This window comes from Halichoeres trimaculatus, unplaced genomic scaffold (genome assembly GCF_033239565.1).
Source record: "Halichoeres trimaculatus isolate MK-OKI-2021-1 unplaced genomic scaffold, fHalTri1.1 fHalTri1_scaffold_8, whole genome shotgun sequence".
Classification (NCBI taxonomy): Eukaryota; Metazoa; Chordata; class Actinopteri; order Labriformes; family Labridae; genus Halichoeres; species Halichoeres trimaculatus.
This window is the reverse complement of record NW_027437186.1, coordinates 13,295,571-13,321,289: the sequence shown is the minus strand read 5'-3', so window position 1 is coordinate 13,321,289 and position 25,719 is coordinate 13,295,571. Positions and strand designations below refer to the sequence as shown.

The window sequence follows — 25,719 nt, the reverse complement described above, 5'->3', positions numbered from 1 at the left end:
GAGGGAGAGGAGTGAGTCTAAGTTGCGATATTAAGAGGAAGGGCGTTCCAGAGGGTTGGGGCAGCAGCTGAGAAAGCTCTGTCACCAACAGTGTGGTGCATGGGCCTGGGGAGCAAAGTTATTGAGAGCTTTGTAGGTAGGGAGCAGGATCTTTAAGATGAAGATGCTGGACAGGGTCCTATGAGTCTGGTTTCTAGTGGCCATTTGCATGAAGTGCAATTGGCTCCACCTTCCTACCTCACTGGGTGCTGCTTAAGAAGTGGATAATTACTTTGCTGATTCCATTGAAGCTAACAGCAGAGTTTTAACAAGTCTTTGTTCTCATGGTTCCAGAGAGCGCTGTCTGCTGCCTCTACAGATGGCTCTGGAGTCTAAAAACACCAAACTGGGACAAACATCTCTTACTGGGATGCAGGTAATATATTACACAGCAGAGCAAAAAAGATGAAGTATACCTCAATCTTCTTTTTCTTATCTTTACCTTTGTTTTCCTGTACTTAAATGCATACAGAACTCAATTCAATTATATGTTGGCAACATAATCTACTTTGATGAAACTTGGAATGGGTGGTGATTTGTGAATACTTGAACAGTTATTCACTTTAAAAAAATTAAATAGTTCAAGCAAGAAAAACAACGACAACAAAAAAACTGTTGTTTTTCTTGTGTTCTACAGTCAAAATACACCGGATGCATCTTCTGCACCGGATCAGAGAGGTTTCTATTCAAGTCAATGTGTCAATTCACACCAGATCTGCTCTATTGCACTCTGGTTGTAGCAGGTTGCAGCATACAGCAACAGTCCTATTTTTGCCATGCAGGAGTTGCGGCAATTTAACAAAAAAGCAGAAGCAGATAAAAATGAGATGAACTAATTTTCGAATAATTTTCAAACAGAAACCAGCGAATGTCAGCTGTGAATGTGGACTTATATTATGTGGACTTATATTTAGCACTGGCATCAAATGATGTAATTTAAATGTCATTTGCAATTTTTTGCTTTTGTAACCAAAAAAATATATATTTTTCTGTTTTGTAAGTGCTACACATTCCTCTAACAGTCATGTGTTATGTTATCTTGAACAGATCACCTGTTCAGTGTGGAAATTGTTTGATGTTTTATTGTCCTGCAGCCTTTGACTGCTTCTTGAAACTCTCTCTTCTCTGTATTTTCTCTGCCCAGAAGCTCCTGTGTGAGGACAGGTTTGTGGGTGGAGTCGGCATGGAGGTGGAGGTCCTGGAGAAGCAGCTGCTCAGCCAGATGTTGGAAGCCATTAGGGTTACCCCTTCCCTCCATGAGGACCTGCAAGTAGAGGTCATGAAGGTATGATCTGATAATGCAAAAACAATTTTTTTGCCCTTTGATGAGGCTCTTTATTCTTTAATATCCACACACACTCACACACACACACGCCTGCATGATTTTATAGAAAGCACAGTCATTCAGTACAATTCCTACTTTAAACGAGAGCAGGGATGTAAGCAGGCGCAGTGGCTGAATTTGAAGGCATGAAGAAAACTCTGACTTCATTACAAGTTTTCCTGTCTCAGTTTTCTAAATTATACTCTCAGATCTCATTAAGTCACCAAATCAAGCTTCATTCATTGAATTTAGTTTTTCTCAGCTGTATTTCCTTCCTATTGAAATAAACACTTTTAGGCACAGTCGGTATGGAATAAATCCTGTAAAACTGGTTTGTTTCTTCTGTGTGCAGGTCCTGCTGTGTATCACCTATTCACCAAACTTTGACATTAATGGAGACTCCATCCTGAGGATTGCTGAGGTGGGAGAGTTTAAGTCTGTATGATACACATGACCTTCAGTACCAGACATTTTAGATTTTAAAGATGGCAAAAAACTTTGGTTGTATGTAGAAAATTAATAATTTGGATTCCTTATTCTTTGTTCTGATCCTAGGAATTGCTACAGAGAGTTTCAGCATGAATAATAATTTAAGCTATGCCTGACCTATTAGCTTTCTCTTAGGCTTAGCCACACGCCAGATGATTTGAAGCCAGATTTAGGACCTGATTTGCCTCCCCAAGTGATCACTGATTATTAGGCCAAATAGTCCTCAAGTGTGAAGTGTCAATACAATTATTTTACTGCTTCCCATCATGTTGGAGCCACCCAACCTGAAAATGTAAATTTCAAAAACATTTGTTATTTTGTTTTCTGGTTGGACTTCCACCAAAAATCTAGCAGACTAAGAAGTTTCATCAACCATGTTTGAGAGCATGCAAGCATGGCAGCATGGCAGCGAACCAAAACGAAACTGTTCCCCTAGCCACGAGGACTATTGAAAAGCTAACAAGCTTGTGGCGTTACATAGCCAAAGTCCTTTCCTCGTATTTGTTGCTACATGACAGAACACACTCCAGAGTGAGCAGCTTCCAACATTTTTAAAAATAGTCAAGATCCAAAGGTCATGTAGTGTGTGTCTTTCCAAGCTGAAGCTGTTTTCATGTTGAATGGACTGACTGCAGGGATACATACCATGCTAATGACAAGTAGCACTGCGCCTCTTTTTCTGCCATATGCAGAACAAACAGTACATGGGCTAGGTCTATTTTTATAGGTGATACTTTGCTCCTAGTGTGTTCTCTCAAAGGCCTGGTCTTATGCTGTAATCTCATCTATTATTCAGAAAGTTGAGAAGAGTGGTCCTGTACACTTACAACTGCACGTATGCAGTCATTAAAAATCTTTTTTTGAACATGGTTAAACAAAAAAATTCCAGGGTCCATTAAATGTACATTTGCCATTACTATGCATGACAGTTTTACTCAAAAAATGCTACCATTAATTAACCAAAATGATCAACTTTTAGTTATGTTAAAGTAATGTTCAGTAAAACGTTCATGGTTTGAGCCACGAAAGCAGATACTAAAAATGTTTGATAAATGATTTACCTTCAGCACTTTCTTAAAATATAGTCCATGTGACTCAGAGTGGCTGTGGTGCAGACAGTCTCCAGGTTCTAGTTTATGGTGAACTATAAATAATGCTATATTTCACAGGTTTATATAATGTAGCTGCATCAGTGTCAGTCTCAGTGTAGCCATATATCAACTCTTTCTCTTGTACAGGATGTACCCCCAGTCATGTCTAACTCCTCATAACAGCTGTACCTTCATACAGACTAGCATGGCCTTCAGAAGATTTAACCCCAGTATCAGCACCAAAGCGAGCTGATCCATTGGAGATTCACCTCCATTTTATACAGATGCTCCCTGGATTTTAGGAGATTTGGTGGCTTTGCTTGGCTTTGAAGGAATACCCCAGATTTACATCCACCCCATGTAGGCTTGAGATGTGGCTCTTCAGTCAATCTCTGTTCCCTTACCCAGTCTTACCCTTTCCTATCCTGCCCCCATTTCTATAACCTGCTTTGAGGCTTTTTAGAACAGAACTCTTAAATAAATTTGTCAAAATTGTTACCTTTGGAATAGGGGGGTGGGGGGGCACATAAAATTGTGTTTTCTTGTTATGATTTTTAAAAGGGGGGTAATGTGCTTTTAGGATATTTTGGGGATTTATACTATCCTTCTGTTATCCCCGGTAGCTTTACATGATTAACAGCGATGAAATCACATTTTTTTTCGAACACGTTTAACATTTTTATATAAGCCTCTGTTGGAAAAACTTTGCTTTAACTGCTGTCTTGTTAAAGCTCCCAACTATTTTTTAGAGGGTTTTGATCAAACCTTGTGTCTCCAAACAAGATCCTAAACTCCCATGTTAGACATTATTTGCAGAGTGTTTTTCCATAACATGGCTTCCCTCAGCAGCAGCACCAACAGTAGCAGTAGCAACATCTTCCACACCAGGTGATGTCTGACGTCCATTAACAGCTCATAAAACCTGGTCAACATGTTGTGTTAATGGGCTATGTGCCGCCAGGAACGGCCATCTGCTGTGTCTGTGTGTGTGTGTTTCTGTTTGTGTTGGGTCATAACTCAGGGTGGCTTGAGAGGCTGTCAACAGCACTCCATTATCTGTAACATCCCATACAAACAGTGAGGTTCAGTACAGGCTCTTAATGCAAGGATTGGCAACTCTGAAGGGATTTATTCAGTTTCAGCAACAGAGAACTGCAAGTTAGTTCTTTATCTCCACAAAAGCATCAAATCTGTTTCATTACAAAATCTGCATTTCACACTAGGAGATCATTTCTGCTAGCTTGACTTAAGTTCAGCTGTATGATCAAGCTTAAGTGGAAGTAACACTGGTTGATTTTGGAGCTTCACATTAAGTCTTGAAGTAAATTGAAGAGTAAAACAGTGTGTGGACTGCAAGAAAGATGCAATCTAGCTGCTATTAGATTATGCTAATATCAGACTTGAGATTTTTCATCATCTTTTGGAAATATGGTAACTGACATCTCATTTGCTCTTCCAAACAGCAACTTCTGTTGTTGAAAAAATAAAACATGGAAGTGCATAAAACTGCAGTTCCTGGAGTGTCCTCTTATGGAAGTTTCCAGAAGCCAAGTATCTCTTTAAACCCTCATATTAAATGCCCAATTAAGTTTACTGCAAAATTAATGTTTGAAGCCTGTTCTGTATCTTTATTTGTTTTGATATAAAGTCTCATATTAAGAACATTGCATGTTTGCATAACTAAGGGTGTGTGGTGAGATGTCTGAGATGGGGGGTTGTTGTAGCTATTTGCCAGGAGGCTTGAGATATGCTATTTCTAAGACTGATGCTGAATGTAAAGTCATGGACATAGGATTTTCTTAGCTGATGTCACTAAGACTACATCTAAGTCTTATACAGCCTGTAATTTTTACATGTTCACATCGATATAGGAAAACGATCCATTCTGGGGGCGGCCAAACACATCTTTTGAGCTTAGTTATTTAGTTGAAGGTCACTTTTTTCTTTGATTTGCTATAAACACATTCTCTTATACAGCACTCTGTAAGTGATATAGTCTTGTATATTCTATCTGTTTCATGTCAGATATTAAGGCTCAATCATTCACCATACTGCAGTCATAAAAAGCAAAGAATTTGTTTGACGTTTGGGTCAGAGGAAGCATTTATTTTGGAGGGCAACTTCTTTCAGTCTTGCCATTTCAGGCCCTGACTCAGTTACAGCTAGATGGTGTAATAATGCAGGATGTATTGATCTCTCATTGATCAGGCACAGGTGGTGGAAACATTCCCTGAGGCTGCCAAGACTGAGACTGTGAATATAATTAGCAGGGATGCTCTTTGTTAGGAGCCATGTGGGCCTGTTAGCTCTCCAACTCCTTTCAACCAAATTAAAGAAAATAAATCCCAACATGCAGTAGGCATTTTATTGATGACAAGCTCTTTGCCTACTCCCAAATACCCTCCCTCTGTATATCTCTGTAAATAGTATGCAAGTCAAAAAAGCCCTCTTGAACCTAGCAAGAAGTCAAGTAAGAAATAATTCCACAATATCTACAGGACTGAAAAAAATTAGCATACATTTTTGCAACAATGATCCAATGCTTGCATTGTGCTATGTGTTTCAGTATGTTCGACAGTATATCCTTTGTGTTGCCACGCTCACAACACATCCTCTTGCCCTCTCCCCGTCATCGGTCTCTGTGGTAACTTCTGGCACCATGGAAACCTTGTGTAAATCTTCCAGATAGTTTGGTGTCTGTGTGTGATGCTGTCCTGGGATTGTGCGTCATGTCACTTTTCGGCTTTTGTGACTCAGACTTCAGAAAGATGGCCCGCTGAGAGATGCAATCTTGTGTTATGTGTGTGTGTGTTTAGGTGTGTATCGAGACCTATGTGTCCAGCTGTCACCAGCGCAGCATCAACACCGCAGTCAGAGCCACCCTGAGCCAGATCCTGGGCGACCTGACACTACAGCTGCGACACAGACAAGAGGTCACGTCCCAGCACAGCACAAATACACAATGCAGCAGTTAGATACCCACATACACACAAACACACTCACACACACATTCGGTATGATTCACCTCTGTGACACTTTAAATTGATGGTGAGAATAACAGCAAAGTTCAAAGTATGATACCGTGATGCTATAATGCAACTCCTTTTGGAGAAATTAAACCAAATGTAGAGGGTGGTATGTTCAAGTAGCCTGGGATATTTCATTATTCACAACCTAAATAGAGATATTTTGTCGGTAAAGAAAACAAAAAATAACCTTATCTATATTAGAAATATATGTATATCATTTTTTAAATCATTAGTCATCAATTAGTTTACTCTCTCTCTCTCTCGCACACACACACACACACACACACACACACACACACACACACACACACACACACACACACACACACACACACACACACACACACAGTTGTAGAAACACATTGCATACTGAAATGTGTAAAGCAATTACAAGCACAAACAGTAAACATGCCTCCTGCTGTGCTCTCTTCCACAGGGGGCAGATGGAGATGAAGTGGTTGCACCGCCCCTCCACAGAAGAGGTAAATCAATGCTGCTGACCTTCTGGACCTGTTCCAGGGCTGTGATTATTTCTGTTATAAAATTCAGTGTATTGTTGGAAATGTACACCAGTAGTGTATTTGTGCTGAAGTAATCAGGTTCATTGAGTTATTAACCAATAGGTGTTTGTAAGTTTTGTTCCGTATTTGTTCCATGTTTTATGTCAAAACATAATATTAGCCACACCTTACTTCATCTCCTCTTTCAAAGAACTGATTCTCATATGCATGATAAAAGTGTGTTGTGTGGGATTGGCTGTGGCGCATGATTAGAGTATGATTGTTATTTCTGCTCACTGGCATGAGAACCCTAATAATACCCTAACAATACTGAAATTAATTCATAAGGCAAACTTCCATCTGATTTTATTCTCCAAATCCTTCCAGGATGGTGAAAGGATGATAAGTGGTGTCTGCATATTTTCATTCTGTGTGCTTAGGCTGTTTAAATATTTAAATGAACTAGTATTCATTAGTTTGTGGCAATATTTACCAATTTCTTTATAAATGACCCTTATTGTAGAATTTCTGTGCATGTACTAAAAGTTGTATTTTAATATAGAGTCTGCACATATTACATCGACATGATTCTCATAAACACAAGCTAAACCAGTCTGGCCTTGACTGTTCAACGCACAACCCTGGTAACACTTATTAGGGTTGAGATTAAGTAAATCTGTTGCTCCTAATTATGCAGGAAGTGCTGCACTAACTCTCAGCTCTGTCTCTAGAGCGTCATGCATTCCACTATGCCAAAGATACAGGCAGTGTGTATTTTGGACAGACTTCGTTTCCAGCACATGACAAGCTGAACAAAGAAGATCAAACTGGAGTGGAAGTCTGGCACAAAAATAGCATGTAACAACTGCTCAATTTCAAAATAAAACCATGTACTCACTCTAGACCCTGTATGAGATCATGTTATAAGAAATACTCATCGGATATGGATGGTACAGTTCCAAAAAGCCACATATGTGTGATCTGTAAAAACCACAAGAGAACCTTTTGATGATACCTCTGTCAGAAACAAAGCAGACCATTATATTAGCATTTTAAATAGAAATGTAAATGACATAGGTCATATACATTGCCTACACAGTTAAGAGTGGACGTAATGATGGCTTATCTTCCTGATCAGATGGAAAACAAAAGCAAAGTGCACAAAGCTGCAAAACTTGAAAGGGTTGTTTCTGTCCCAATATCATTCAATAAACTTTGGAATCATGACCTGGAGATGGAGCAGATAGAGAGGGCATGAGAGATGTGTTTTTTTTTAATTTATAAAGTGTGTTTTTGAAAATGGATCCACTTAACTCTGTGACAGAAATGGTCTGCTTGTGCCCCAGTGATACTTCTTTGAGGACATTCAAATACACCATTTCCCTGAATCTCAATGATCTGAACTAAGATATAATACATGAAGGATCTAAATTTACATTTTTGCAATCCTTGATTAACCTTTGTGGTTTTCATGCACACAAAATGCCAAAAGGTTGGGTTATACAGAGTTAGGTAAAGCCTGTTTATTTGTTTTCTGTTTATTTATGAGGCAACATAAAATTTTTCATGTCCATGAGTTTTAAAGCAAATCATGTGAAGCTCAAACTGTATGAACAGTTGTAACAAAACTGTAATCACCATACTTCAAGTCACAAGTTTCACCTTCACTTTGAGGCCTTTTTTATTTTGCCCAACACTTAGAGACACACACATGAACATTTTAGATGGATGCCATCTCAGGCCAAGAACCGCACAGGCTTAAAGTGAGGCTATTGATTTTTTTTATGTATTACAAAGTAATCTGGAGTCGAGAGAGAAGTTTGAGACATTTATCACCTTGTGTATATATTGAATAAAGATAAAGACAGTGCCATGAATTAACCTTGTTGTGTTGTGTGTGTTTGCAGATATCTCTCCTACAAGCCAGGCTCTGTGTGAAGATGTGGTGACTGTTCTGACAGTTTTCTGTGAAAGGTTGGAGTCTGTGGACAGGTAACACTGCAGTATCTCTTAAAATGTCTCTTTCCATGCTCGTGTGGTGGGATGTACATGTGGGATTTCTGTAATTTCCCTTCATTCAGGTATACCACAGGCCTCTGTTATCCACCTCCAAACAGATCATATAACTCCAATCCTGGCTGCTTTCACTTCCTGACCCTTACCTTTTCACCTTTTAATTCACAACATGGAGCCACTTTGTGATAAACGTATAACTTTCATGTCTTAATATCGTAATATCATGTGCTTCATGTCAGAAGCAACACAGACATAAAGTAATGTGTAAATTTCAAACATGGACTTGAGGATGCAGTTTCTCTTTTGAGTGAACCCTCCCATGTAACAATGGTAATTGGTAGAAGTGGACAGTTCAGATCTCTTTGCAGGCCGTAAAATGAGCATGCTGCTCCTCAACTTTGAGTTTTCTTTTCTCATCCAGCCTCTCTCTGTGGCGGTGGTGGTATTTGTCCATCCTGTACCCAGTTTTCAGTTTGTCTGTCTGCTGCTGCTGAGTTTGATACACAAGTTTAATACATTTGGAAGTGAAGAGTTCATTTGCAAAAACAGATAAACACCATTTTGGGAAAAAATGAGCTGATGCTTGTATTACTCTTTGTATTGCATTGTTTACAAAGCTGAAATCCGTTTTGGTGCAATGCCGATATCTCCTGTTGGAAACCGAAACAGAGCTCATGTTTGTTGCAGAAACTGCTATACGCCACAGCTGTTTCTTTTAAAAACTTTTCTTTTTTAAAACAGAGTTATCTGCTTTTGCAAATGAACTCTTCAAGTATTAATAAGGAGCCTAAAAGTGTTCAGTGGAACGAGTAACACACATTAGGAGGAGTAATGTTTTATTAACACTGGTTCTTCTAAGTCTGAGACATAAAAATCAGTGTTTTGAAGAGAAAATATTAAATCTGTTCCAACTTTAACATCGTTCCACTAAGACTAATTAAATAACATTGATCATGAGTTAATTTAGGCTGATATACCTTCTGGCTTTGGGCCTGGTTTTGCAGCAAACAGGAGATAGGTGGGGAGAGGTGAGTGATACTTTTTTCCACAGGCTCTGTGTCTATCTTTTCCTTTCCATCCAAGTTGTTATTCAGATGTTTCTTTTCATACTGCTGTTGTTTAGCCTCAAGGTTAAAGGTCAGGGGATCATGGCTGGCTTGGCCTTCTACCTGTGGCAGGGGACAGAGCTCAGTCTGCTCCTGGCTCCTCTTCTGCTCCTCTCTCAGAGCACTGATGGTGTACCTGGGCTTTTTGCCCGGCTTCTCTTCAACCATCATCACATTTTGCCTGTGAAGTCTTTTTCGCTTCAGCTGGTCTTGTTTGGCTTTCAGCAGGACCTTCTCTGAAGTGGCTTTCCTCTTCTCCTCCTCATCCTCTTTCTTATTTGAATAACATGAATCAAAATAAATCAAACAATAATAAAATAAAAACAAAAATAAACGAACAATGACCTATATTTACATGGGACCTATATAACATGATAATTTTTCACTTCACATCAGGAAACTCAGGCTGTAATGCTTCAAACGAAGTTTAGACTGAGGTCTGTTCAAAGACAGGTGTGTTAAATGTCTCACGGCACGTCATACTCCATCCACAAGATATTCAAAACCTTTAAGAAGTGAAATGTGTGGGGTTACCAGAGGCCTGTGAAACTTAGAAACAGCTAACCAAATCCTAAACATAGAAATTACACAAAAGGTTAGAGCAATACAAAATAGTTTGCTTTCCTGGAAAATTATCAAGACATTCTGCAATCCAAAAAACATCAACCATTCTGTTGTGTCTTTTCATCCTCCAGTGGAAACCAGCTCCTGCAGCTCCTCTACCTGGAGTGCATCCTTTCAATGCTCAGCAGCTGTCCTCCCACCATGCACCTGTCCAGGGGTTTCACCGACCTTGTATGGTGAGATATTCAACACGGTCATAACCCCAAACAAATTACCACCACATGAAAGCAACAGAAACAGCTGCGTCTGACAGAAACTCACTTTATATTTGTCAACTATTTTCTGATGTGCAAATTGTGATGTTTCTTCTACCAGGAAGCAGCTGTGTCCGTCTCTTGTAGCCATCATGGGAAATCCCATCAATGACAAAACCATCGCTTCTAACCATGGCTACACGGGGACACCAGACAGAGACCGCCTATCTGACAGACTCACTCTAGGTAACATGAATAACTGCAGAAACCAAAGCTATCAGATGTGACAAGTTTGGCATTTATGAGATAAAGCAAGCTCATTTAGACTCAGCTGGAATTAAAACTAGAACACTTAAATCTGGATAGCAAGATTTTCTCACAGAAAAAAGTTCATTTTAAAACTTCATTTGTACTTTTCAACTAGTTTCTCAAAGTGTTGTGGTTGCCAGGTATTGTGCTTCAGTTTTTCCATTCACCAACACAGTTGAAAGTGCGAGTAAATAATATGGGGTCATTTATTTTGTAACAAAAAAAAGCTTCAGTAATAACCCAGACTGTTCATTTTTAACATTGAGTAAGCAGCTTTTTCCCTCAACATATGAAATGTGGGCTTTTTACCAACATCATTGTGTTGCTGCAGCTCTGTTCTCCTCTCTTTAAATCCTTTGCTTAGGGATCAGCCAGGAGGTGGACATCACTATTGGGGGGATTTCCGATCAAGGCAGAGGGTCTGGTTGTTCTTCTAGTGCCCCTGCCAGGATTGCACCTGTAGTGCGGACAGTGTGTTACATTGCTGCTGAGCTTGTGCGTCTGGTGAGCTGTGTGGAGTCGATGAAACCTGTGCTTCAGTCACTCTACCACAGGATCCTCTTGTACCCGCCTCCTCAGCACCGTACAGAGGCCATTCGCATCATGAAGGAGGTGATCTTACCATTTCTTAAAGTCTTGGAAAACTTTTTTATGTTCAGTGTCTTTTATATAAAACATGGTTATTTTTTCTGTTTTAATTAAAGAGGAGGCATTGTGCTTTTCTAGGTTCCATACTATCCCTCTGGCACTCTGTAATGGCATTATATGCCAACGAAACAAAACGAAACAATTTTTCTCAAAAACCCTGTACTTTATTCTTTGTCTAAAACTCTTTTTTGTGCTTTATTTTTTAGAATGGGCCATTTTCAGCAGTTTCTAGACTGCATATGAATATGGAGCTGTTTGGAAATCTACTAGCACTGGGACAATTTGCTTTCTCCCGATTTGATTCTTTTTACAATTTTGGGTGCCAATTCAATTTGAATTGCAATTCCTCAATAGTTTAAATTTTTGTGGTTTTTAGTTTGCCTTTTCAACACCAAACCAAGTGGAAAAAAATATTATGCTGTCTACAGACTATATCAGGGGCCATGTTTTCCCCAAAAATGCAGCTTATAAACAAAGACTAGAATGAAGGACGTAAGTTTGAAAAAAAGAAAAATGATTTTTGAACAAAAAAAAAAAAAAACACCACTCAAAATCATGAAACAAAAAATCCTGATCCCATGATAGAACGACTTTTTTCTCCCACCCCTAAAATCCACACGCTTTTACTTTGAACATCCTTTATTGTTACTTCATATCTGTTCTTGAAACACTGGGAAGCTTCACACCCGTGCTTTAAGTGCACACATGCTATGTTGTTATGTGGATAATACCATGATCTTGGATAAAGCTTCATTGTCATTGGCCTTATGGTGTCAACATAGGCTTTTGTGGACTCTGAATGGAACAGTTATGGCTTCCTTCTCCATAGAGACCTAAAAATTGAGAGCTCTTTAAGTTTAATTTTTAACACTGTTTCCCACTAAAATGATTTTATTAATTACATATCATTTAATTTCGTTCAAGGATGGAAATAAGACAAAGGCGGGATAAATGAAGCTGTTAATTTTTTTCTGTGTGTCTCTTAGATTTTGGGCAGCCCACAGCGGCTGTATGACTTGGCTGGACCTTGTGTGGCTGAGCCTGAAACCAGGAAGCGCTCATTTTCAAAGAGGAAGTCCCACCTGGACCTGCTAAAACTGTTAGTTCCTCCTCTTTGTTCCTTATTAGAGTTATTATAACACAAAAAAGTAACTCTGTGTAGATGTGAACGTCAGTGAGCATGAAATACATATTTGATGCTTTTTGTTCCCATTGAAAGAGTGATGGATGGGATGACAGAGGCCTGCATGAAGGGAGGCATCGAGGCCTGTTACTCCTCAGTCTCCTGCGCTTGTGCTCTCCTTGGGGCGCTGGATGAGCTGTCCCAAGGACGGGGTGTTCAGCCTGAGCAGGTATATTACTGAGACTGGAGAGAAAAAACATAGAGTACTCTGATAGTTGACAATGATTTTATTAAGTTAGAGAAATTGCTTTTTTTTTAAAGACCTTGTGAGACTTAATTTGGATGAAAGACTGTTGTTTGGCTTAAATGATAATGTAGCAGCATGTGTATTTTAGGCCCGGCTACTCCTCAAACGCTTAGAAGATCTGAAAGACGGCACAGAGTCAACACGTGAGTCAATGGAAATCAACGAGGCTGACTTCAGGTGGCAGAGACACATCCTGTCCTCGGAGCAGGCTCCCTGGGACCCCAGCTCCTCATCCTCCAACATTGCCACCAGTGGAGCCACAGAGCGCAGCCCCGACATCAGCATCAGCATCACCACAGAAACAGGTCAAACCACCCTGGACCTGGAGGTTGGGGAGCTAGGCCTTGGTCACACCACCCCTGAGGAATGCGGTGAGGACGCACAGTTACCCTCGCCATCATCCTGCGGGGGCCAGGAAGGGACCAAACGAGAGCTGAGTCTGGAGTTGGTTGAGGGGATCCAGCAGGAGGAGATGGTAGGTGCAGGGATGGTTGAGGGGAGAGGAGAGAAACCAAGAGCTGGAGGAGGGGGAGAAAGAGGAGTCATGGTTCCTCCAGATGTGGTGCAGCGAAGTCACGCACTCGTCTACCCAGACATCACCAACTTCCTGTCCGTGGAGTCTAGGGCCAGATCACACCACGGGGCAGGGTCACGGTACAGTGAGAGCAATTTCAGGTATGTATGTGTCCATGTATGTGTGTTAGTGTATCAATAACCTCTATAAATGATACTTTTGAGCATTAAAGCCTAATTTCTCACCCTGGTATCATCTTGCAACAACAGGTGACTTTTATATGAAGCCAGAAGTTTTCAGATACCATCAGTAAACTTTTTAGTGTTTTTGTTATCTTGCTTTAAGGTTGCATGATGATATTTAGTTGTGTCATCAGTTTCCCATTGTCTGATATCAGATACTTTTAACTTGCTCTCATTTACAGAGCACATGTTTTGCTTTAGGTGTTCCATTATTGTTTCAGAGAAAAATAGCAGCCCTACCATGCCTACAGTTAAAAAAGTTCAAATTATCCCTAAAATAGCAAAATATTTCAGTGGGATTATTATTTGAAAACATGTCTGGTCAATGGTTATTTTTAGCCTGCTCCAAATGAATTTTTCTGCTTCTGTGCAACACTGGAGAGCTTTTAGAAGTGTTTCAGGTCATACATAAACTCAATCTTATCCCTGCCTGGAAAGTCGGAAATAGTTTTAGTTTTGGACTGTCTGTCTTTTGAATTGTTGTGATTTACATATAGTAATGTGATGATGGATCTACCTGTGGTTTTATCAGCATGGAGGAGCAGGACCTGTCTCGGACAGAGTTTGACTCATGTGACCAGTACTCTATGGCAGCTGAGAAAGACTCAGGACGCTCTGATGTGTCTGATATTGGCTCTGACAACGTCTCGCTGGCCGATGAAGAGCAGCAGACTCCTCGGGACTATCCAGGCCACCGCTCCCTGCGCACCGCCGCCCTGTCACTCAAACTGCTCCGAAACCAAGAGGCCGACCAGCAGAGCGCCCGTCTGTTCTTTAAGTCACTTGCCGAACTGCTACCTCGGCTGCTGGGACTAGCCACCGCAAATGAGGTGGACCTGTCGCTACAAAACTTCTCTTCTGCCTTCTGCTCTGGCCTGCAAGCTGGTGAGAGGGGTACAGGGGGGCTTAGGGTTAGGGATGTGTTGATGGCACTTTGTTTCTTCTCTTGAGAATTGCCCCAAATGTGCTCAATGAAATTCTGCATGCATGTTTTTATATGAGTCTGTGTGTTAGCAAAACAAACACAGGATATTTGCTGAGGGCGAGGATCTGTGCAGCAGCCTCTGTCTTTATTCATCAGCTCTAACTGCAGGAAACTCTGCTGTTATTTGAGTTCCAAAATGAGAGGTGGACTCTTTGATCAGTCTATGGAAACAGAAAAAGATTTCTATCTCCTTTTTTCGTCTCCAACCAAAGTGAAAGTGGAACAAGAGACTTCTGTTCCAACAAGTTATCCCTGCATCATCAAAATGATGACAACAGGTCTTTTAACACTTTGGCACTAAGAGCACGGTTTGGGATTAAACTGTAAACTGTGCTGGAATTATCCCATTTGGTATAACACCAAAAAACGTTAGTTGAGTGTAAACCCCTTCCTTATCCCAAATTATGTATAAAGCAGGTTATTTTACATTAGACATCAGGCTAAAGGGTTACAGGTGGACATCAGCACGCTGGCTAACAGTAAAACCTTTTTGAAAACGCCAGTTAGTATTCAGTGCCCTGAGGAAGTACATTAAAGAAAACCAGATTGCTTAAATAACAGCATTGGCTTTTAGAGCTCACTTGAGCATTTTTTAGATTTCTTCTCGCACATATGAATATTAATTGAGGATTATTTTTTCTTATAGTTTTTATGCCGCATCACAAAAACTTTAGTAATTTTGTACAATAAAAACTATTCTGTATGTTTGTTTCTGTCCTGCATAGAAGAAACATATTTAAGTTTTTTTTTATCTTGGATATTTTTCTGGTATGATTTGTCCCCAGAGCTTTTACAAAACCCGACAGTGTTTATGCTGCACTCTATATTCACTCCATCAATTGGAGCAGGAGCAGTTTAATAAAACGTTTTGCCTTCGAGGTACGGCCCATAATCCATCAGTGAAAACAATGGGCCTGCTGGGAGTTTTTACATCTGCAGAGTGAAATTACGAATCAAATTAAACTCTGCGGTTAAGTGACTTCATGAATTTAGTTTGAGGCTGTGAATCTCCAGAGTGACACTCTGATTCTAACACTTGACTTCATCAGCAAACAGATAATGTCTCGGTCTCCTCTCACCTGAACAATTTGTCTTCTGTCTTCCTTTTTTGCTTTTGCTTTTGCTTCTTCTTTATGTCTCCTGTTTGTCAGTCTGCCTGTCCTCCTTTGTTTTACCTCCTTTTATCTGATAATCCTTTTTTTCTCCCTCATTTAACCTCCTATCCTTTTCTCATTCACAGATCCAATAGAGCATGCCTGATTTACATAATTTTGTAGTGTCTCATCATGAAAGCTTCATCATCCAATGATATGTGTATTTAACTGTCCTTCAGAAGTCTTTCACAAGATTTTTAGACAAACAGAAAATGGGGAAACAGAATTGTGTTTATACGATATTGTCTTTGGCATTGGAAAAACAGTTTATACAGAAGAATCTTAACAAAAAAATTTGAAGGAAAGTTCTGAATGTGATTGACAAATTTAGGAATTGAAGGATGCAGGAGATGCTTGTCCATCACTGCCTTCATTGGTAGGTCCATTTTTATCATTACATGAGACCAGTTTCTCAATTGTCAGTTCAGACCTACACTATAACTGTAAGTCAGTAGAATGACAAAAAATAACTAAGCTTTTTTATATCTGTGATAGACTAGTGACTGATTTCATATTGAAGGTAATTGTGTTTTTATTCAATTGATTCTGATCACATCTTTCAATCAGACAGACTTAATATAAAGGTCTACCCTTAAGGGATCCTCTCTTTATTAATATGTGATACTACAACAACAATTTGAGCTTTTTATGCAAAGCACATTCTTTCATTGAGCACAAACTTTTGCAACTATTGCAGATGAAAGTTCTCATAGCAATCTGATGGAGTATTTAGACATTTTCATAGCTATTGGTCAAGAGACTTCATTTTTATAACTTACAAGGCCCAAACTAATAATTAAAAAAAAACTCTTAAACAATCTAAACGCTTACTCCTTGCACTTGCTGTCTGCAGGTGGGATCCACTCCCCAGGTTTTGAGTCAGGTGACACTCTGAGCTGTCAGTCTCTGATGAATGCAGACGGTCTGTACCTTGTGTCCTACTACGCTTTACTGCTCAATCTCAAGCTTTGCTGCTGTGACTACTACAGGCGGCGAGCGCTCACACCTGTCCTCAGCCTGGTAAGACAAGTGCATATTCCCTAACAAGATGAAATTGTGTGGAGTGGAACATAAAGAACAAAGGTTAAAGTTGAGAAAAAGACTTTCCTGCCTCTTTTGATCTCACAGTGTTGAGAAAAAAGAGAAACTATGATTATTGACAGATTGTAGTTGTTTTTGTTTTCAGATTGATGAAGGTTTTATTGTCTGGTGTCTGTGTGTGTGTGTGTCTTTCTAGAAAGAGTTTGTGCGTCTGATCCAGAGCAGCGGGGTTCTCGTGGTTCTATCTCAGGCCTGGATTGAAGAACTCTACCACCAGGTGTTAGAGCGCAACCTACTGGCTGAGGCTGGTTACTGGGGTTCACCCGAGGACCACACGCTGCCTCTTATTACCATGCTGACAGGTACAGACCAGCACACAGACATTTGACCCTAGAACACACTATCAGAACAAATAGTAACGCTAACGTTGGATTTATTTAACCTGATAGGATATACCCAATAAAAATATACTTCCCATCAAAATATATTGAAGTACAAAAATACATGGGAAAGTAAAAGACTAATTTTTACTTGTCAATGTTCAATTTCTATTAAAACAAGAAAAAGGGTATCATGGGCAAACCCCACAGAAAGGCTTTAAAATCAGTGAAAAATCAGGGAGTCATTACTGAAAAAATCCTAAAAAAGATTTAAAAAATTATCGAGCTTGGGACTTTTTCTTTAATCCACCCATCCTTTGGACATGTGAGCCTTGTCCAGTGAAGACTACCCAAAGACATGCCTGATGAAAAAACAGGGACAGGAGCAGGAACTCAAGCTACCCAAGGACCTTCGCAATGCAGGCAGCAGAAACACAATGAAAATTACATGCCCAAATTTTCTTGGGTGAAAATCACCCAATGTTAGTGGTCTAGGGGTTTTAATAGGTTTCGTTCCATATGTTCCACTTAGACCTCTGGAGTTTCGAACCAGTAAGAGAGCAAAAGCAACCAGAGCTACATAAAACATAATACAGAACTCATCTGTTCTCATAAAATCTTCATGTGACAGGCTGGATGTATAAATTCTCTCCATATAAACTGTCCACACACCTTCTAATTTGATTACAATCGACCACTTTAAGTCTATTTATCATTTTTTCTTTTTTTCTTCCACTATTCTCTCCTCTCCCTATTTCCTCTTCCTCTCAGACATCGATGGTCTGGGCAGCAGTGCGATTGGAGGTCAGCTGATCAGACGGGCCTCCAGCATATCACCACTCAGCTGTGACAAGGCTGGCAGTGACACTGTGATGGCAGGTAAGCTACACATTAGCATCAAACGTTCCCCTAACTCTCAGTAATATGATGGAATGATTAGCTGATTGATTCCTCTTCTGTGAATCATTCATCAGTGTAGCTGCAACTGTCTGAAGACTAACACATATATATCTATATTGTTTGTTATATTGCATATCATATTTTTCCTCTGAGCCTCCAATTTAGCCCAGGTAAATCCATCTAAATGAGGTTCACTCACCCTGAAACTGCAGCAGAACAGCTGCTGTGTTATTTTGTTGAAATACGCTCCACTGGCTCTGTGCTGAAGGTGAAGCCTCCCTCAACAGTGCTGCATGGTCAAGTGCTACAACCTTGTCCTTTATGGTGGAGCTCAAAAACTAGAGGACATACAGTTGCAAGGTCATAACAAAGTGATAAATCAGTATTGGGGAGTTTGATATTCAGCTCTATGTTTGTAAAAGTAACATTTTATTTTTGTAATATCATGACAATCACATTAGATAAATACTTTCAAGTGAAAATTAAGTGAAACATACAGTAAAAGATTTTCAGACGTCCTTCAGGACCCAGCCGGATTAACTCAACCAATCATTCTTCTTACTGGTCGCAAGTCAATCACAGAGCTGACACATAGACAGACAACCATTCACTCACACACTCACACCTACGGACAATTTAGAGTGTTTCCTAGCCTGATGAGCATGTTTTTAGACTGTGGGAGGAAGCTGTAGGATCTGGAGAGAACCCAGGCATGTACGGGGAGAACATGCAAACTCCACACAGAAAGGCCCACCGGCCAAGCTGGGAATTGAACCAGTGACCTTCTTGCTGTGAGGCTGTAGCACTAACTGTTGCCCATCGTGCATCCCAAGGGATGGACATTTCAACTCAAAATACTATTCGATCATTTCTGGCATCCACTCAGATTATTATTATTATTATTTTTAACTAAATCATCTCTCCTCTCAAGTTGGTTTCAACAGATATTCCAAACAAATGTAAAAACCGGTACTCATGGGTCTGGTTCTCCCACATTGGAAATGTTCCAGTTAGTGCTTGTTCTGTGTTTGTCATCTGATTTGTACTGATCTATGATCAATCAGTCAGTCAATCCCCACTTTCTTTGGTGGTGCAAGAACAAATAATCAAAAACTTTAGCAACAAATCTGAGGATCACTTGGATTCTTGGATACATCAAAGTCTTCATATCAAAGTTGTCTCACGTCTTGGAAACAGGCCAGACAAAGTTCTTATTCTAACTTTTTAGAAATCTTCATCAGTGTGCTGTTATATTGGCTTATGTATGACCCATTAATTGCAAAAAAAAAAGAAGAAAAAAAAATCAGAGAAAATGATGCAGTCCACCCAAGTTAGCTGAAGTGAGGCTTCTGTGTCATTTAACTCCTACTTTTGGACTTGGCCTTATCAGAAACACCTGTAAAGGCACTGGTTAGTGTGATATGGCCAACCAATAAATGATAGCATTGATAATGCTATGTAGACACTGAAGAGGAAAACAAGTCTTAACACTGTGTTCTTTAAGAGAGAGGAACTATTGGCAGACTTTTACAGCAGAGCAGCAGTTCAATTGGTTAGAGAATGCATGCTTTCTAATGATGTTTAATCATTGTATTTGCTTGAGTTTCAGAGCAAATTTACAGCCTTTTCTACCTCAGAATTACTTGATGAGCCAGAAATAAAACAAAAATTATGATCTTGAATGGATCTTTTAGCAACAAAAGCTTATTGATGTTGGCAAAAAGTTGATAAGTCACTGCTTTAATATGGTAAATTTCAAGTTATAAATAATGGACTTGTGCTTATTAAATGCTTTTCTGGTCTTTGTGAACTAACAAAGTTTTAACAATACTTGTCACACTGTATTCATACACTGATGACAAAAGCTGAGCTGCTTAGCTCATTCATAAACATAACATACAGTCGACTGCCACCAGGTGGTAGTGGGTTCAATGTCTTACCTGAGGACACTTTGGCATGAGACGCTAGGATCAAACTACCAATTGACTCTACCAATGAGCCCCCAGCAGAAAAAAAAAATGTCTGACCACCAAAAACAATAAAGGGGGAAATAAAAAACTGGCCTTTGGGGAAAAAAGGTTATAATAGACCATGAGAAGGCAGACAGAGGGAAAAAATGAGTCACAGACCACCTGCTCTCCTTCTGCTTCCCCTCAAGAACAAATTTCAGCCAGAATTTCCATGGTAACTGCTGCTGCGTCACCCAAGACAAGAGTTGTACCATGCAAGTGGACCAGTGTGTTTGTGTGTGTACAGAACCAGAGCTTTTCTGCACCATGAGTCTCTGTAACTATCGTCTGTGTAAAGATACAGTAACAGGCTGAAAGTGTTTGTTACTTTCATTTATGTCTGTATGGGAAAACACTAGTCCAACCTTTCTACATTAGACCAGTCCACACCACGTCGTGTTGTAATCTGGAATCAGTCAAAATAGCATCAAAGCAGAGTCCCCCCAAAACCGACTAGCCCTTTCATTACTTGGTTTTTGGTTCTAATAATCCTATTTGTCCTGTGTTTTTTAGGAGCTGTTTTCTCCCGTTTCATCCTCACCGGTGTGTGGAAGAACCTGATCGATGTCCTGTCCACACCGCTGACGGGCCGCATGGCGGGCAGCTCAAAGGGCCTCGCCTTTATCCTGGGAGCAGAGGGTGTCAAAGAGCAGAGTCAGAGGGAGAGAGACACAATCTGTCTAAGTTTAGACGGGTTACGAAAAGCTGCTGCCCTCAGCTGTGCTTTGGGTGGGTAAAACATGTGCTCTGTGTGTTTATCCTGAAAAAACACTGTGACCCATCACTTATTTCTGCAGAATATCCCATGTTACTCTGACACTTTAACACAGAAAGGTTGAAGATTAGGATCAGACATTTAACAGCAGGGAAGGATTCAAGTGTCAGTGATTTAGGGGTTGTACGTGTTTACAATGACACGTTTGATATGCATTAGCTCATCATCAGCCTCCTCAGTCTAACACCATAGTTTGTTTTGGTTACACATGGCACCATGAATAATTAGGGGGACAACTGGAATACTTCTAAATTAATGTGAATGGATTTGGACTAGGGCTGCACGATTATCGCAATCGCAATCGCAATGTCAGCACATGCAATTACGTAATCGCAAAAGAGGTTATCGCAATCGCAATGTCAGCACATGCAATTCAGATTTTTCTCCATGATAACCAAGCAAGTCTGTAGACTCATCATGACACAACTTTTTTTATTAAATCGCAAGCACAATCGCAATCGCAATATTGTCCACTTAATCGCAAATCGCACCTTTTCCCTGAATCGTGCAGCACTAATTTGGACTTGTGGCACCGTAAAAGAAACGTTTGTGTTGTGAAGGTCTCTCTCAGCTTTGGTCATAAATGTTTTGCTGGTTTACCACCATGAGCTGGTTGACCCACCATTGTCCTGCAAGTGCTTAGAATCAATGAAATAACTAGCAGCAGTTGTTGCGTACTGGAAACCTGAGACACTGCTTTAATGTATTTAATAAGCAGATCAAAATAGACAACGAAGATTCAACATCAGGGCAAACTCACTGTACAATGTTTTATTTTTTACTTATTATTCGGGCTGCAATTTCCAAAGTCAGAAACTTTCCACAGGAATTTCTGGAAATTAACAGGAATTTATGGGAGTAACATGGGACTTTACAGGCTTAACTTTCCCATGGGAAGTTTATGGAAATTTTCCAACCCTTTGCAACCCTGCTCATTATTATTTACTAACAGGTTAAGGATTACCTTTATATGGTAGATTCTGCCAAAAACACAAATTGGCCTACAGTATTGTGGGCCTGAGTGCAGAAAGTGTCATTAATTGAGCCTTGTCATTATCCCTATTAATGCACAGAGTTAACTGTACAACTCTCACATCAATAGCATCTACATCTTTGAGCAGTATATCAGTACCAATAAGATCAATTTGCTAAAAAGGGATTAAAATCATGGCAGTTGGGTTTTTTGTATCAAGTCTCCCATCAATTAGTCCATCCTCCTCGCTAAAGTCTATTAACATTTTTTTTATCAAAAATATAAGAACCTGTATTATATTGCTGAGCTTTGTCTGTCAACAAGATAAAGTTTGTCTTTACACCACTAAAAATGAAATCTTTTTAAGTGTTTTTCTCTTGTTTTCAGCAAAAAATGTCTTTTTAGACTCAATATGAGCCACATTCAACCTGACCAGTCTAGGAAAATGTCTTGTTTCAAGTCATTTAAGGACAAAAATCAGGTTTAAATTGCTTGTAACAAGTTTAAAAAAATCTGCCAATGGAACAAATGAACGGTTACGTGTTTTAAATCATTATTTTAGTTTCAAGCAAATTTTCTTGCTAATTTTTCTTGATTCATTGGCAGATTTTTTTTACTTGTTACATCCAATTCAGACCTCATTTTTGTCTTTAAATAACTTGAAACAAGACATTTTCCTGGACTGGTCAGGTTGTATGTGGGTCATATTAAGTTTAAAAAGATATTTCTTACTGAAAATAAGAGAAAACACTTGATAAGATTTCAGTTTTTTCCAGTGTACGTTTTCCTAACAGAATTCTTTTCCTCTTTTTTGCTGTTCAACAAAATTCCGCTTGATGCTGGCTGCAGAAAGACCGGAAACCATGAACACACCAAACAAACAAACAAAAAAAAAGATTTGTACACATATTTACAGCCTGGTTCAAAAAATGACTTACATCTGAAACACTAACTTTGCTATCGGCACAAACTGTGTGGGGAGTGAACTTTTTTCTTACTCCATGGTTCACGTTTAGAAGATATTAGTATCAAGAGTTTGTCCAATTAGAGGCTCAGCTCAGCTCACATGACAGACCGATGCCCCATAGCTGTTAGAAAGGAAGCTAAAAGCCAGCATCATTTAGTACGGCCCCCGTCATCTATGGGTTTCATTACTCTGCATCAGGAGCAGATGAGTGATGTCTATATTTGTACAGTCTATGGTTGGGATGCAACAAGCTATAATACAATATGACACAATACCATGATACCACACAACATGATAGGGTACCAAAAGATACAACTATAGAACAAAATACAGTAAGACACATTATGATGTGATACAATATAAAACAATACCATACAATAGGATTTGACACTATACTATGTGATACAACATGCTGTAATGGTATGCTGCAATACTTAATATCAATACACTTGTTGTAATGATAATATCCTGTCAAAAAATGATGGTCTGATATCTAATCTACAGTGTGCAGTATGTTAGGCTGCCTTGTCAGGTACATGGATTTGTTTTTTAACACTGTTATAACAGGAAGCTTAAGCAGAAAGTGTTCTTTCTCAGCTCTGGCCTGTTTCATATAATTTAAAGTGAACACTTTAAAAAGTCACACCTGGGAATCCACTAACAACCAGGACTTGATGAGATATGTGGTTATCCAACTGAATGAACAGGTGAAGGTTTTATAACTCTTTACTGCAGATTTGTTGAAAGAATACCAGGGGAAATATATTTTAATTATCTTCCCATCTGAGACATCTGAATGTATGAGTATGTAGAAGTTACTGGCACAGTGGCATTGCCAACAGGGGATGTAACCTGATTGAAATTATCCACACAGAAGCACCAATGAATATGAATGAACACATGGTGTGTAACCTCAGCTGTGGGGTTTGGATGCTATTTGGGGAAGAAAGGTGCATTTTTTACTGCCAGTTAAAATCTAAATGCACTCAAAGGAGAAGAAACCCCAAACAGAGCGTAAAACAGTTCTTCAGAATTAAAGGAGTCAAGGTCATGTTACAAATGTGCAGAGATGAAGTGTCGAAGAATGATCAGAATCCTAACTGGAGTATTCACTCTGTGTGTGTGGGTGTGTGTGGTCATCAGGTGTGGCTGCCAACTGTGCATCGGCTCTGGCCCAGATGGCTGCAGCCTCCTGTGTGCAGGAAGAGAAGGAGGAGAAGGAGGTGTGTGAGACGGGAGATGCCATTACACAAGGTACTTGGAGAAACTGCTGTTTTGCATTTTTTCATGCACATACATATTAAAACTTTAATGGTTCCTGAGCGGTGAGGACAAGGAAATTTGTGACCATCTGGCTTCTGATAAACATGCACGTGCTAAAAGTGCAAATAGTGTAAAATGAGGAAACATGCAAACTTAATACAAAATATGAGTTACACTGCGACTCTTTTCCCTAAAATTTTGAAAGTAGAAATGTTCAAACAAAGGTTGCAATAGCACCACTACTACCTGAGGGGAACCAGAGTTAGGATTTAGTGCTAGAACAGACTGTTTGGTGACATCTAGTGACAGCTTTTGTAAAATTAACTTCACAAAGCTTCTCATGTGAGCAAAGGCCAATGTAAGATTTTCCTTTGAAACTTAAAAAAAATCCGGGTTAGTTGGCCTACTTAGGCGACCCAGAGGCTCACACAATAGTACACTTTCATCTGTAAGGCAGTTCTTGGCCTGCTTCCCCACTATTTATGTGTTTTTATCATGCAGAAAAGTACTGGACAGTACTCTCTGCCTTGAACAATTGATTCCTAGAACATGATTTTAATCCATAATCTTGTGTTTTGTTGATTGTGCTTTGTCTCCTTTTTGTGCTTCCTGTCTGTAACTTTGTGTTTTTGCTGCTGCTTGTCTTGGCCAGGTCTCCTTTGAAAAAGAGGTTTTTAATCTCAATGGGACCAACCTGGTTAAATGAATGAATATTTTTCTCTAGCTTTTGTCACAGCTAGTTACTTAAGTTAATTAAGGGGTTGTTTAAAATCATTAGTGAGATTTATCTTTTTTTTTTTTTTAATTGTGAAAAAAAGTCTAATTTGAACCATGCTATACATAAGATGTAGTTCATGTGGCTTTGTTTTCCTTCTGTGAATGCCTCTATGGATAAATATTCTGAGGTCAGTCGAGCTTGAAGAGTGTGTATGTTACTCAGAGTTTGTTCTGTCTGTGTGCAGTGAAACAACGTGTCGAACAGCGTCTGGAGCAGATCGCTCGTCCTCAGGGAGTTCGGCTCCACACTGCTCATGTCTTGTGTATGGACGCCATTCTGAATGTAGGACTGGAGATGGGCAGCCACAACCTGGACTGCTGGCCACATGTCTTCAGGTGCAAACACGTACAGAGAGATAGATAGAATATACATTTTACTTTTTTCTTCTCCTCAATTTTCTTTTTCTTCTCCCTTAAGAGTCACAGAGTACATCAGCTCTCTGGAGCACACCCACTTCAGTGATGGCTCCTCACAGCCATCCTCTCTGACCACCATCACTCAGCAGAGCCAGCAGGCAGCGGGTATAGATCTAGGGATGGAGTTGAGCTGTGAGCCCAGCTCAGACTCCTCTGACCTGGGCCTGAGCCAGCCTGTCATCCAGCCTCTGTCCATCCAGGAGCTGCTGAGGGAAAGCAGCAGAGGAGGCCGAGGCCTGGATGGGAAGACTGGCAGCCTGATGACGGGGACCAGTGCTGCCAAGGCTGTGTGCACACTCTCAACACAGGCTGACAGGTGGGGCACAGATTTTATGAGGATCACAACAATAGCACTTGCTTGAATAGTTCTTTGTTTCTGGAACTGCAAACTGAAAATGAATTTTTGTAGTGCCATGATAAACCTCAACCTGTCATAGTTCATATTATTTCAAATGAACTGAAGGTAAATTTATGCTGTGCTTATGAGTTACATTACTCATCACTTTGCTCAGACTGTTCCCCA

At 39.8% G+C, this 25,719-nt stretch overlaps 1 protein-coding gene across 2 annotated transcripts in view; it reads left to right on the top strand.

The window, feature by feature from the left end:
• The window catches only part of arfgef3 (ARFGEF family member 3), a 56,135-nt gene that overhangs the window by 6,869 nt on the left and 23,547 nt on the right, over positions 1 to 25,719 (top strand). For both annotated transcript variants that reach the window (XM_074675328.1, XM_074675327.1), the window contains 20 exons: positions 334 to 415; positions 1,184 to 1,324; positions 1,716 to 1,784; positions 5,760 to 5,876; positions 6,409 to 6,454; positions 8,380 to 8,464; positions 10,290 to 10,394; positions 10,534 to 10,658; positions 11,086 to 11,333; positions 12,356 to 12,468; positions 12,589 to 12,721; positions 12,888 to 13,474; positions 14,088 to 14,440; positions 16,548 to 16,714; positions 16,932 to 17,097; positions 17,887 to 17,994; positions 20,538 to 20,753; positions 23,883 to 23,993; positions 24,965 to 25,115; positions 25,198 to 25,512. In XM_074675328.1, coding sequence (XP_074531429.1) covers positions 334 to 415; positions 1,184 to 1,324; positions 1,716 to 1,784; positions 5,760 to 5,876; positions 6,409 to 6,454; positions 8,380 to 8,464; positions 10,290 to 10,394; positions 10,534 to 10,658; positions 11,086 to 11,333; positions 12,356 to 12,468; positions 12,589 to 12,721; positions 12,888 to 13,474; positions 14,088 to 14,440; positions 16,548 to 16,714; positions 16,932 to 17,097; positions 17,887 to 17,994; positions 20,538 to 20,753; positions 23,883 to 23,993; positions 24,965 to 25,115; positions 25,198 to 25,512 — 3,438 coding nt within the window. The remainder of the gene's footprint in view (positions 1 to 333; positions 416 to 1,183; positions 1,325 to 1,715; positions 1,785 to 5,759; positions 5,877 to 6,408; positions 6,455 to 8,379; positions 8,465 to 10,289; positions 10,395 to 10,533; positions 10,659 to 11,085; positions 11,334 to 12,355; positions 12,469 to 12,588; positions 12,722 to 12,887; positions 13,475 to 14,087; positions 14,441 to 16,547; positions 16,715 to 16,931; positions 17,098 to 17,886; positions 17,995 to 20,537; positions 20,754 to 23,882; positions 23,994 to 24,964; positions 25,116 to 25,197; positions 25,513 to 25,719) is intronic.